The following is a 12,825-nucleotide window of genomic DNA, read 5'->3' as shown; positions in this document are numbered from 1 at the left end:
CTACTATGGGCAGGAATCCCTTAGAAGAAATGGAGTACCCATCATAGTCAACAAAAGAGTCCGAAATGCAGTACTTGGATGCAATCTCAGAAACGACAGAATGATCTCTGTTTGTTTCCAAAGCAAACCATTCAATATCACAGTAATCCAAGTCTATGCCCCAACCAGTAACACTGAAGAAGCTGAAGTTGAACGGTTCTATGAAGACCTACAAGACCTTCTAAAACTAACACCTCCAAAAGATGTCCTTTTCATTACAGGGGACTGGAATAAAAAAGTAGGAAGTCAAGAAACACCTGGCAAATTTGGCCTTGGAGTACAGAATGAGGCAGGGCAAAGGCTAACAGAGAATTGCCAAGAGAATGCACTGGTCATAGCAAACAACCTCTTCCAACAACACAAGAGAAGACTCTACACATGGTCATCACCAGATGGTCAACACAAAAATCAGATTGATTATATTCTTTGCAGCCAAAGATGGAGAAGCTCTATACAGTCAGCAAAAACAAGACTGGGAGCTGACTGTGGCTCAGATCATGAACTCCTTATTGCCAAATTCATACTTAAATTGAAAAAAGTGGGGAAAACCACTAGACCATTCAGGTATGACCTAAATCAAATCCCTTATGATTATACAGTGGAAGTGAGAAATAAAATTAAAGGACTAGATCTGATAAGAGTGCCTGATGAACTATGGACGAAGGTTTGTGACACTGTACACGAGATAGAGATCAAGACCATCCCCATGGAAAAGAAATGCAAAAAGGCAAAATGGTTGTCTGAGGAGGCCTTACAAATAGCTGTGAAGAGAAGAGAAGCAAAAAGGAAAGATATACCCATTTGAATGCACAGTTCCAAAGAATAGCAATGAAAGATAAGAAAGCCTTCCTCAGTGATCAATGCAAAAAAATAGAGGAAAACAATAGAATGGGAAAGACTAGAGATCTCTTCAAGAAAATTAGAGATACCAAGGGAACATTTCATGCAAAGATGGGCTCAATAAAGGACGCAAATGGTACGGACCTAACAGAAGCAGAAGATACTAAGAAGAGGTGGCAGGAATACACAGAAAAACTATACAAAAAAGATCTTCACGACCCAGATAATCATGATGGTATGATTACTAACCTAGAGCCAGACATCCTGGAATGTGAAGTCAAGTGGGTCTTATCACTTGTAGTGGGATGTATCACTACAAACAAAGCTAGTGGAGGTAATGGAATTCCAGTTGAGCTACTTCAAATCCTAAAAGACGATGCTGAGAAAGTGCTGCACTCAATATGCCAGTTAATTTGGAAAACTCAGCAGTGGGCACAGGACTGGAAAAGGTCAGTTTTCATTCCAATCACAAAGAAGGCAATGCCAAAAAATGCTTAAACTACCACACAATTGCACTCGTCTCACATGCTAGTAAATTCTTCAAGACAGGCCTCAGCAATACGTGAACCTTGAACTTCCAGATGTTCAAGCTGGTTTTAGAAAAGGCAGAGGAACCAGAGATCAAATTGCCAACATTCGCTGCATTATCAAAAAAGCAAGAGAGTTCCAGAAAAAGATCTACTTCTGCTTTATTGACTATACCAAAGCCTTTGACTCTGTGGATCACAACAAACTTCAAGAGATGGGAATACCAGACCACCTGACCTGTCTCTTGAGAAACCTGTATGCAGGTCAGGAAGCAACAGTTAGAACTGGACATGGTACAACAGACTGGTTCCAAATAGGAAAAGGAGTACATCAAGGCTGTATATTGTCACCCTGTTTGTTTAACTTATATGTAGAGTATATCCTGCAAAATGCTGGGCTGGAGGAAGCACAAGCTGGAATCAAGATTGCTGGGAGAAATATCAATAACCTCAGATATGCAGGTGACACCACCCTTATGGCAGAAAGTGAAGAACTAAAGAACCTCTTAAAAATGAAAGAAGAGAAAAAAAAATGAAAAAAACAACAACAACAAAAAAAGAAGAGAGTAAAAAAGTTGGCTTAAAGCTCAACATTCAGAAAACTAAGATTATGGCATTCGGTCCCATCACTTCATGGCAAACAGATGGGGAACAGTGGCTGGCTTTATTTTTGGGGGCTCCAAAATCACCACAGATGGTGATTGCAGGCATGAAATTAAAAGACCTTTACTCCTTGGGAGGAAAGTCATGATCAACCTAGATAGCATATTAAAAAGCAGAGACATTATTTTGCCAGCAAAGGTCTGTCTAGTCAAGGCTATGGTTTTTCCAGTGGTCATGTATGGATGTGAAAGTTGGACTATAAAGAAAGCTGAGTGCCAAATAATTGATGCTTTTGAACTGTGGTGTTGGAGAAGATTCTTGAGAGTCTCTTGGACTGCAAGGAGATCCAACCAGTCCAACCTAAAGGGGATCAGTCCTGGGTGTTCACTGGAAGGACTGATGTTGAAACTGAAACTCCAATACTTTGGCCACCTGATGCAAAGAGCCTACTCATTTGAAAAGACCCTGATGCTGGATAAGATTCAAGGCAGGAGGAGAAGGGGACGACAGAGGATGAAATGGTTAGATGGCATTACCGACTCAATGGACATGAGTTTGGGTAAACTCCGGGAGTTGGTGATGGACAGGGAGGCCTGGCATGCTGCGGTTCATGAGGTCGCAAAGAGTCGGACATGACTAAGTGATTGAACTGATTTGGAAGGTGGAAAAACACTCATTTCATTCATTCATTACTGATACACTCTGGAGAGAAAACTGATTGTATCCAATGAAGTTGAAGATGCAGCTCCTATCCTGTGTTCCAGCAGTCTAATACTATTGATATATTTATATCCCAGGGCAATCTTTCTCAATAACAGCTTTTTAGTTGTAACAAATGGGGAGCACTACCGAATAGATGCCAGGGACATGACGCATTCGTGGTATGTAAAGATAATGCTGCCCCATGTCCCATGACTTCTGAACATTCTGCTGGACAGTCATTTAAGGGACTGGAAGGAAAAAATAAGGTCAGATATTGATAAATAGGACTCAACACAAAGTATAGTTGCATTGGTTTTAACAAAGATTAAGATTTAAAAGAGTGCAACCCCTGTGTAAAGAGAGAAGCCTGCATTTTTATTTTGTTCAAACTCTACTGAAATTACAGTTATTTCAGAAACTTATCAATTCAAATCCCTCTATTGGTATTCCAGTGGCCAACTCAACACATCAGTTTAATCTGCTTTAGCGCCTGTCCTAGTCAAGGTGATCCCATCTGTTTAAAGTACCTGATCACTACTCTTTCTTCTAGCAGTGCTTCTTAGACTTCCAGGTACACTCAGTTCACCTGGGAATCCTGTTAATATTCAGCACCTCAGTTATTAGGGTAGGACCTGAGGTTCTGATTTCTAACCAACCCCCAGAATTCTGATGTTTTTTGGTCTATTATCACACTTGGTAGCAAGATTACAATGTGGCTGAACCTGAGCATTTCACAGTGCAATACATTACTTTGTTATAAATTATTTCTTTATTTTAGTAAGCATATTACATTATTTAAAATACCAACTGAAGTTTATTATGAATTTCATTTAGGACAGTACTGGGGAGGTTGCAAAATATTTCTATAGAAATGAGATATAGGTTCAAAGAGCCACTACTCTGGAGGAAGTCTTCCATTTTACCTAAATAAACATATACAAGAATATTCCCTACACCGTGTTTAATAAGAAAACAATTGGAAACCACTAAAATCACTAACAGAAACTTGATAGAGTCACATAATAAAACACATACCAAATGACAGTAATAATAAACTAGAGCTACCTGTATCAGCATAGATAAATCTTGGCATGTTCAGTGAAGAAAGCAAGCTACAGATATAAAAACCATACTTAAGCAGCCTTGAATCAATTAAAAAAAAAAAAACCATATAATGTTCATGGATATAAAGGAATGTAGTAAACACATGGATAGGAAGGATGTATGTCAAGTTGGGGTCTGTGGTTGGGAGTGTGGAAATAGGATTTAAGAGGGGTACCAAGTATAGAAGAAGCTTTGTTTTGTAGCTATAACTTTCCAATTGGGTAATGAGTGCAAGAATATTCATTATGTTTTAAGTTAACAATACTTATATTACTATCTTATTTCTCACTTCACCTGAATTGGCAAGAAGTTCCCAGACAGAAGTTTGGAAAACACTGCTCCAAAGGAAAGGATTCAGAATCAGAAGTCAGAAGACCCAGATTCAAGTCTCAGTTCTGGTTCTTACAAATTGTGTAGCTTTAGACAATGAAAATAATTAAACTTCTCTAGGCTTCGCTTCATTTGTAATAAAGTCATAAAGCATCCTTTTTCCCCTCCAACTCAGAAGGTTGGGTTTGAGAGGCATATTGGTATGTGAGAAATCTTTAATAGTGTAGGAAGAGTATGAGTAATTTTTGAGAATTAAGAGCAAAACCTTGGATATAGTAGAAATAAAATCTATCAGTAAATAAACCCACCAACTCAATCTATCACTCTCTTTCTTGTCATCACTGATTCTAAAGATATGACACCAAATTATATATTCTTAACACTGGAGAAAATTAGAGTTTATCATTCCTAAGTGATAGCATATGGATTGAGTCTCCCTATTATAACTATGTTTATCCTAATGCTTCACCAAGGAACTGAAATTCATAATATGAAAACAAACTCAAGAGAATTGCATTAAAAAGTACTGTCATTCACTGAAACAACCAATGTCACATAACCAGAAGAACTGCTGGTTCTCACTGACCTCTCTACACAGTGAGCAGCTGGCACATTTCATTAGCCCTATATCACAGATGGAGAAACTGACTCAGATGTGAGATAGCATGCCTGGAGTTGTAGACCAATTCAGTGACAAAACTTGGAACAGACACTGATTGCCTATTTCTTCTGTGTTGGGGCCATTAAATGGTCCCAAACATTACATTGCCATGATGCTTTATGGTAATTCTGCTTGTCACAGGAAATAGAAAATTCTTTGTCAGAGGGCATACACATTTCAAAACAGGCAAAGATACTCAAGGAGCAAGCCACTGATCAACTACAGTACTGCACAGCAAGAGACAAAATTAAAACTGCCTAGCCTGCTAAAAATCTAATCCTATCCTTGCCAATTAACCTTATTAATACTAGAGTAGGAGAAAAGAGAGGTCAAAATATGGGTGAGGGTGCTATTTATTTCCTCCTGGATCTCAAGTAATATAGTAATTATTGCCCAACAGGGACCTTATTTCTTTTTTAAGTTGAAGCATAGCTATCTCCACTGCTCTTCTTTAAGTTAGCCTCCACCCCTACTTCCAACAAGCAAAGAGCTGGGTACCCAATTAGAACACTGGCAATTATGATAATTACCAAAATATTGGCTATGATTAGATATTAGATAAATCATCCAAATGAGTTTATGCTATAAATATATGAGACAAAAAAGCTTTTTTCTTTACCAGAAAAAGCTCATTTTATTATGTCTTCTTGTTAATGTAAACAGACGAATATTATTACAACATGTACCTGACTTTTTACTCAGATTCATTAGGTAGTTTTAAACGCTGACACAAGAACTCCAATATTCTTTTTATTTACTGGAGCCTTAAAAAAAAATCAATGAATTATCTTGCGGATCAAGAACTGTATATTACAAAAAAGTATTAAACATGAATACCTTTTCATAAGCTAAGAGCAAAAAACTAAAGGTCACCCTCCCTGCATTCCGTTACTCACTCTTTTGCTTAACAAATACACTTCACACCGACTTTGATAAATCAACGTGTTGTTTTAGAAATTGTGTCCTGGCATTGGCAGAAATCACCATGGATCAAAGCTCTGAACATTTCTTTAAAAAAAAAAAAAAAAAGCCAGGGTTAAACTCTCTTCTTTAAAACATCTCTTCACAACAGTACAACCTAACTTGACAGAACTTTTCGTTTCAGGGTTCAAAAAAATTCCAACAAAACACTAATTTTTCAATTCAAAAACAATTCCTGGTGAGCCTATCCTAGAGTTCGAGTGAAGCTTGATCATCGAGAGAAAAAGACCCTAGAACGGCCGGACCAGAACACACAAATCACCAAGGACCGGGCAGATTCGATCTAAAAATCAAGGCTGGCACATTCGAGGACATTCAGGAGACAGTTTTCAGGCGCCGCGAATCTCACAATGAGCGAGGGTGGGAATGTGAACCTGACCCCATCTTTCCGTCCACAGGGAGAAGAGCAAAGAGATGAAATGAGACTTCTCTAAAAGGAGGACCCAAAATCTTCCCCAATCCATCTGTCCGTCCCTCTCCCGCCCTCCGACTCCCGCAGCCTCATCGACCGCAAAGACTTTCCTACCTCTCCCCTTCACTGAACCAACAGACAATCTTCTCAAAATCCCAGACCCGATCGGGAGTGGCTTCTCTGCCTTCCCCAGCGCCTAGAGGAATCCCGGTCGCCAACAACAAAGACGCCTCCCGTTCCCCTCCCCCAGCTCGTCCCTCCCGCGCTGCGGCTCCCGGCCCAGCGCCCCCTCCTCCAGCCCGGCCGCAGCGCCCGGCCCCCCCGCGGCCCCACGCACCTGCACCTGAGGGCCGCAGCCAACGCGTCAGGCTGAAAGGGCCGGGAGGGAACCTCTGCCGCCGCGCTGTCCTCTACGAGGCGCGATCCGCGCTGCTGCCGCTGCCGGACTCTGCCCGCCTGCGGGCGGGCCCGGCCGAGAAGCCGGGAACGAGGGCTGCAGCCCCCGGCGCCGGGACGTGGACGGACGGCGGCGCCCGAGGGGGCCGGCTTAAGCTCCTGAGTCTCGCCTCGCGCCGACCCTGCTCCTCCACACGGGCTCGTGTTCTGCTGACTAACGGCTCCGGCGCGAGGCGCTGAAGCGGCCGCCTCCGCCGCCGCGGTCGGCTGCTCTTGGGCCTCACGTCCCGCGCGGCCGTGGTCGCAGCTGCCGCAGCCGCCGCCACCTCCCTTTCTGGCACTGCAGACACCACCCAGACCCAGCCAGATCTTTCTTTTCTCTAATTCTCTTTTCTTCGCTCCCCCTGCAGCCTGATGGCCGCCGGCTAGCTCTCGTGGCGGGAGGCTGGAAGGGAAAACCTGGGGTTTGCAGAGAGCTCACTAAGCTAGGAGTTGGTCACTGACTGTAGGAAGGTGCCAAAGCTGACCCCGGCTCCAGCCTGCGAGCGGGCCGGGGGAGGGACGGAGTCTAGTTTAGCCCGACTTCCACCAATCACAAGCAGCCCAGAGGAGTAGGACGCTTGAGAGGCTGAGCAGAGTCGGCAGGAGGCGGGGATTGCGGAAAAGGAGAGCCAATAGAAGCAAGGTCTCCCCGCCCCTCGGCTTTGATGGACTGCCACATTTGGACCAATGGGGGAATTCTCGCTTCGAAGAAAGCGGGATTTTTACGCCGGGTTTGAGAGAGAGAGGCTGCGAGAAGGGGGACGGATCGAGACTGGGCGGTTTTAAAAGGGCCTTGCGGGCGCTGAAATGCCTGAGGGTGTCCTTTGACCTCCGCGAGGAGTCACGTGGATATGCCGGGGGCGGGGACAGAAAAGCTGGTTAAGTTCCTTCCGGGTCAGTGGTAGAAGCGTGAGCTCCGTGGGGTAGTTCCTCGCATCTTACTCTTCCCTGCATCTTCCTTGTCCCAGCGCGAGGCGATTGTCGTTTCGGCGATGAGCTCACAGAAAGGGAACGTGACTCGTTCCAGGCCTCAAAGGCACCAGAATACGTTTAGCTTCAAAAATGACAAGTTTGATAAGAGTGTTCAGACCAAGGTAGGAACCTGCCTGTTGCACTAAACCTGACTCCAGGGAGGAATGCTTCAGTGGAGGGGAAATGAGGAGTTGGCAAAGGCAAATGTGGACGCAGCCCAGAGTTTTGGCTGCAGTGCAGCCCTTTCTTAAATGATATTCCCACGTCCTTTCTTTGACCTGCATGTGTTGTCTCCTCGTAAATATTTATATTTGGCAGTCAACGTTTAACTAATTGTATAGAGTGAATGGGACCCTTATCAAATCTAAAATGCAATGGGAAAATCGCGTCGTTGGACGTTCCCATCTGGGTTACATATTTGCAGTAGAAAACGAGGTTTATGGCGCGAGTGTCTTTTTCAAAGGTTGCACTAAGTTTATGCAGTCACTATTTCTTTTTGGAAACCCCAGGCTTGTAGGGAGAGTGTCAGAGTTCTTAAGCGCTCTTAGCCCCAGTGTCATCACCAACATAGTGGGAATTTCTCTCTCATTTGTAAGATTGTTTTGAGAATCAAATTATTTGATGAATGTAAAAATGCTTGTTTTGCTGTTTATATTTCTTTAGAAGATTTCTTTAAGCTGGAAGCAAATTCAGAATGAATTGGTAGCCAGAAATCTTGGGTTATATACAACTACTGATTTGCTGTTAAGTATTTCCCCCTCCTCCCTTAGCTGTAAGGAGTGGAGAGCAGCTTGGGGGCAGCCTCCAGTATATCAGGTAAACCTGATATTAACATAAACTGGAACTCAGACTTGCTAGATTTGTGACTTAAGTTATGTAATATTTAGTTTCTTTGAGTCTTACTTTGATCACAAATGAGAAACTTGCCAGTATTATTATAAAGTAAATCATGCATATGAATAATCTGGATCATAATTAGTGTCCGACAGGTGATTAATTGCTCAACATTGGCTACAAAAGCAAAATGACTGTTTAGGGTACCCAGTGACTTCCTTTTCCTTTCCTCTTTCTGTTTTCACTATATAGATATTTAAGGAGCATCTTTCACGTACAAGGACCTATGTACATATGTATATGGTGTTCAAAAGAGTTGACTCTGCCTTCAAGGAACTTACGGTTTTCTGGGTCATGGGACAATAAACAGAGATGTATAATTATAAATTCTGATGAAGGGAAACACAGTTGAGTGAAAAGTAGGGGCGATTATTTTCAATTGGCTGCTCAGAGGCCCTCTCTTTCCTCTTAATTTGGTTCGATTCAGAAGGAAAACCTGGAGCAACATTTGGAAACACTTTACCAAGTTTGTGCCTGTCATCAATAGGTAAAACAGAGTAAAAAGCTGTGCTGTTCCAAATAGATGTCTGTCTTGTCCTGTATTCCTACTCTTAAGTTTTTGCACAAGCATTTACTTCTGTTGTTTTTCATCAGGTGATAAAAAGCAGTTTGTTTAATAAGTGAAAGTGTTAGTGGCTCAGTCCTGTCTGACTCTGCGACCCCATGGCCTATAGCCTGTCAGTCCATGGGATTCTCCAGGCAAGAATACTGCAGTGCATTGCCATTACCTTCTCCAGGGGATCTTCCTCATCCAGGGATTGAACCCAGGTCTTTTGCATTGCAGGCTGATTCTTTACCATCTGAGCCAGCAGGGAAGCCCTGTTTAATAAGTAGCGGCAGTGTAGTTTACTGTGCTCCTTGTCCTTGTAAGTACAAGGCTTCTGGAACTTGTCCTTCTTGTCCTAGCACTTCTTCCTAGACGCCCTGTACTTTTCATTGTGTGTTTTCTAGTATTATCTAACAACCTCATCATTATGGTCTCAAATCTTTTCATGCATCTCAAGTTCAGTTGCTAAGTTTCATTCTATTTATTACTTTTATCATTCATTGCTTTGTCTCTATTAAATTGTGAGGAAGTCTCATTTGTACATTGGTGGAACCACCAGGTGCTTTGTTATTGAAGGTGCTAACAAAAACAGCAAGAAATATTTTACTAAGAAAGGATCATTAGGTTGATTGTTCCTGTGTCTTATGGAAGAATAATAAGGAATGCCATGCTGCCTCATGGTAAATGCTTGAACCAGCTATGGTCAGCTGTTGAAAGCCAGGATTTTGTTGTAAGCACCTGACCCGGTCTTCATTCCTGTGCTTGACACCAGAAAGGTGTTTGACTCAGTGACCTCTACAAGAGTGCTAAATGGGCATGGTTCTCTGTAACCCTCCGTGAAGGACTGTAGTAACAACTGACTACTTTGTACCTCATTATTTTGTAGGAGTCTTGCAGGATAGTTCCCCTTCTCCTCTGCCAAGTAGTTTATCAGGACTGAAATTAGAAGTTGGATAATGAGATGTTTTATTGAAGAACAGCTTATAAATTTCAGACAGTATCCCAGAAAGACACAGATGATAGCTGTCTTAAATATATTCTCAAAGAGGAGAGAAGCTTGGCATTCCAAATGCCAAACTTGAACCAATGAGTCAAAGCAAAAGAGATAGGTTTCAGCTCAACATAAGGGAATTGTCTAATAGTGATTAGCATGCACTAGAATTTTATAACCTCCCTTTCTCTCGGGTTATTAAAAGAAGCCTCTATGGCCATCGGCCTGCAGTGCCCTCTCATGACTTGCAAATGTGGGGTGGAAATGGGAGTAGTTTCATATCTCTTCTAGTCACTTGGTACTGAAATAACATTGATTATATCAAGACAGACTTGTGTCCCTTACTGGAAAGGCACTGATGGGTAGTGGAAGGAACCTTGGACCAAGAAAACAGACCCACATTTTAGCTCCTGTTCTGTTTAGTTTGCTTTGTGATTTAGACAGTTTATATACAGCTGTTAACCTATGCTACAGGGGCTGATATTATCTTTTGTGTTACCTTCCTCTTGCAGTTTCTATGGAGATGATTACAAAAAATATTTTTAAGAAATAGTGATACAAATATGAACTAAGCATTAGTGTATGATAACTTATATGGACTTGCAGTTGCTCAGAGTGTAAAAAGTTGATTAGAAATGTTTGTTGAAAAATATTGAAACACGGAAATGTGTAAAGTAAGTGAAAATACTTTTTTCCAGGCCTATTCCTCTTTAGATGTAGTCATTGTTAACAGTTTGATGGTATGTTTTTAGGCATCTAAGCACAATATAGTACATATGAAATAAAATACTTTTCTTTTTTTTCATTTAGAAGATTGGGCATATCAGAACATAGAGATTAAGCTCTTTTCTTTTTTAATGGTTGTGTACTATTCTGTCATATATATGTAGTAGCTTAATTACTTTCCTATTAATAAACCTTTGAGTTGTTTTCAAATTTTCACTATGACAAATGAAGCTGCAGTGAAATTCTTGTATTCACGTTATTTGTTCCACATCATTTATATGGTACCAAACATTGTGGTAGATACTAAGGGTATAAGGTTGAGTGTAATGAACAGCCAGGCCTCTAATTGAAGCATATAGTTTGGTGGGTAAGGTGACAGGCATTGAGTAATCTTGAGTATGTTAATACGAATGGAAGTAAGAGCTGTGAAGGAAAAGTCCAAGGGAACCTTGAGAGGGTCTAACAGGAAATCTTGATTAAGTTAGGAGGGTTTAAGAAATCTTCCCTGAGATCTGAAGGATGGCTAGCATTTAACTGAGGGAAATGGGAAGAGCATATATCATCTTCTTAAGGATGCTATTTGTTTCATATGTGTAGTCAGCATTGTTTTTACTAGCATGTTCGAAAGCCTTGGAACCCCAGGATCACATGATCTTGTTGATGGGGCAGGAGTCAATTTTGTGGTCAGTACTAGATCTCGCTTTTAGAGGGTAATAGTGCCTGCAACACAGGAGACCTGGGTTCGATCCCTGGGTCAGGAAGATCCCCTGAAGAAGGAAGTGGCAACCCTCTCCAGTATTCTTGCCTGGAGAATCCCATGGACAGAGGAGTCTGGCAGGCTACAGTCCATGGGGTCACAAGAGTCGGACACGACATAGTGACTTAAACCACCAATGTACATTACTTAGATGTTTTGCAGTTTAAAAAAAGTGATTTAGCCAAAACTTGCTTGATTGTGCACTTTGGTTTACATAACACCAGTTGAACTTGAATTAATTTGGGGGGGAACACATTTAATGTGAAGTAATTTGGGGCAGGGGAACACATCCTTTCAGGAAACTCTTGTTTTTACCTTGAAAAGGAAAAGGAAAATCTGAGGCTATATTCTGTAGTTAGTTTTGGAAATGAAGTTTTGTTAATAATAACTAATGCTTTGTACTTAAGTGTGTTAACAACTGTGAATATTTGATCTATATTATCTAATTTGATCTTCAAAATAACCCTAAGACAGATGCTACAATTTTCCTGTTTTTGCCTATTGGGAAATTAGTGCCCAAAGTTGTGTTCCTAGTATGTGGCTATCCATTGATTAGGTGAGGTCTGTGCTGGGAGACCTCAAAGAACAGGTAAATCAAAAGTCCCTTTTTGTGTATGTGTGTTGGCTGTTGTTTTTTAAGACTGTTTTTGTCTGTAATAGAGGCATTATAACATTAGAGTTGGAACAGAGATGAGCTTTAGTGCCACTGACCCTAAACACTGCCTGTTTGAAATATTCCAGGGAAGGAGTCGCTCCTTGCAGTGTTGCCCCTGGAGTGTCACATAACACAGGTATAGGCTGGTTCAATTGAAGTGGGTCCCATCTAGTCCACCGGGGCTGTGGAGCAGGGATAGGGCTCTTCTCATTCATTTTCTGTGAAAACAGATGCTAGTTCTGTCAGGTCCCTCAGCTCTTGGTTTAGGCAGACGTTTAAAGGTATTGATATGATTACATTTATACAGCAGAACAGGATTCTATGTTTACAAGCACCTTTATTCGCAATAGCCCAACAAATAAAAAACACAAATATCCTTCAACAAGAGAATAGATAAACAGATTGTGTCAATCATATAATGAAACACTATTCTGCTGTTTTGTTTTAAAAGCTACTGATACATGGCAGACATGTAGATAAATCTCAGAAACATCGTGTGAAGGGAAAGAAGTTGGGTATTTCTCACATCTATAGGAATCGGAACAGTAGTTTGCCTTGGGTGGTGAGGGATTGACTGGAAAGGGCTCAAGACAACTTTCTGGAGTGATGGAAACATGATCACAAAGCACTTATTGAAGCGCATTGA

At 41.5% G+C, this 12,825-nt stretch overlaps 2 protein-coding genes across 3 annotated transcripts in view; one reads left to right on the top strand and one right to left on the bottom strand.

Moving 5' to 3' along the window:
• The window catches only part of ABHD17B (abhydrolase domain containing 17B, depalmitoylase), a 45,074-nt gene extending 38,449 nt beyond the window's left edge, over positions 1-6,625 (bottom strand). The window contains exon 1 of one of the 2 annotated variants that reach the window (XM_020893234.2): positions 6,537-6,625. The gene's annotated coding sequence lies outside the window, so the exon portion shown is untranslated. Of the gene's footprint in view, positions 1-6,313; positions 6,376-6,536 lie in introns of those variants that run through there. The other variant, XM_070480356.1, reaches the window with a different exon arrangement.
• A 755-nt stretch (positions 6,626-7,380) lies between these two features.
• Positions 7,381-12,825, top strand: part of C18H9orf85 (chromosome 18 C9orf85 homolog) — a 61,235-nt gene continuing 55,790 nt past the window's right edge. The window contains exon 1 of the mRNA XM_020893235.2: positions 7,381-7,731. Coding sequence (XP_020748894.2) covers positions 7,630-7,731 — 102 coding nt within the window. The 5' untranslated portion in view covers positions 7,381-7,629. The remainder of the gene's footprint in view (positions 7,732-12,825) is intronic.

Source organism: Odocoileus virginianus, chromosome 18 (genome assembly GCF_023699985.2).
Source record: "Odocoileus virginianus isolate 20LAN1187 ecotype Illinois chromosome 18, Ovbor_1.2, whole genome shotgun sequence".
NCBI classification, from domain to species: Eukaryota; Metazoa; Chordata; class Mammalia; order Artiodactyla; family Cervidae; genus Odocoileus; species Odocoileus virginianus.
The sequence above is the reverse complement of the archived record's forward strand: the minus strand, read 5'-3'. Positions and strand labels throughout refer to the sequence as shown.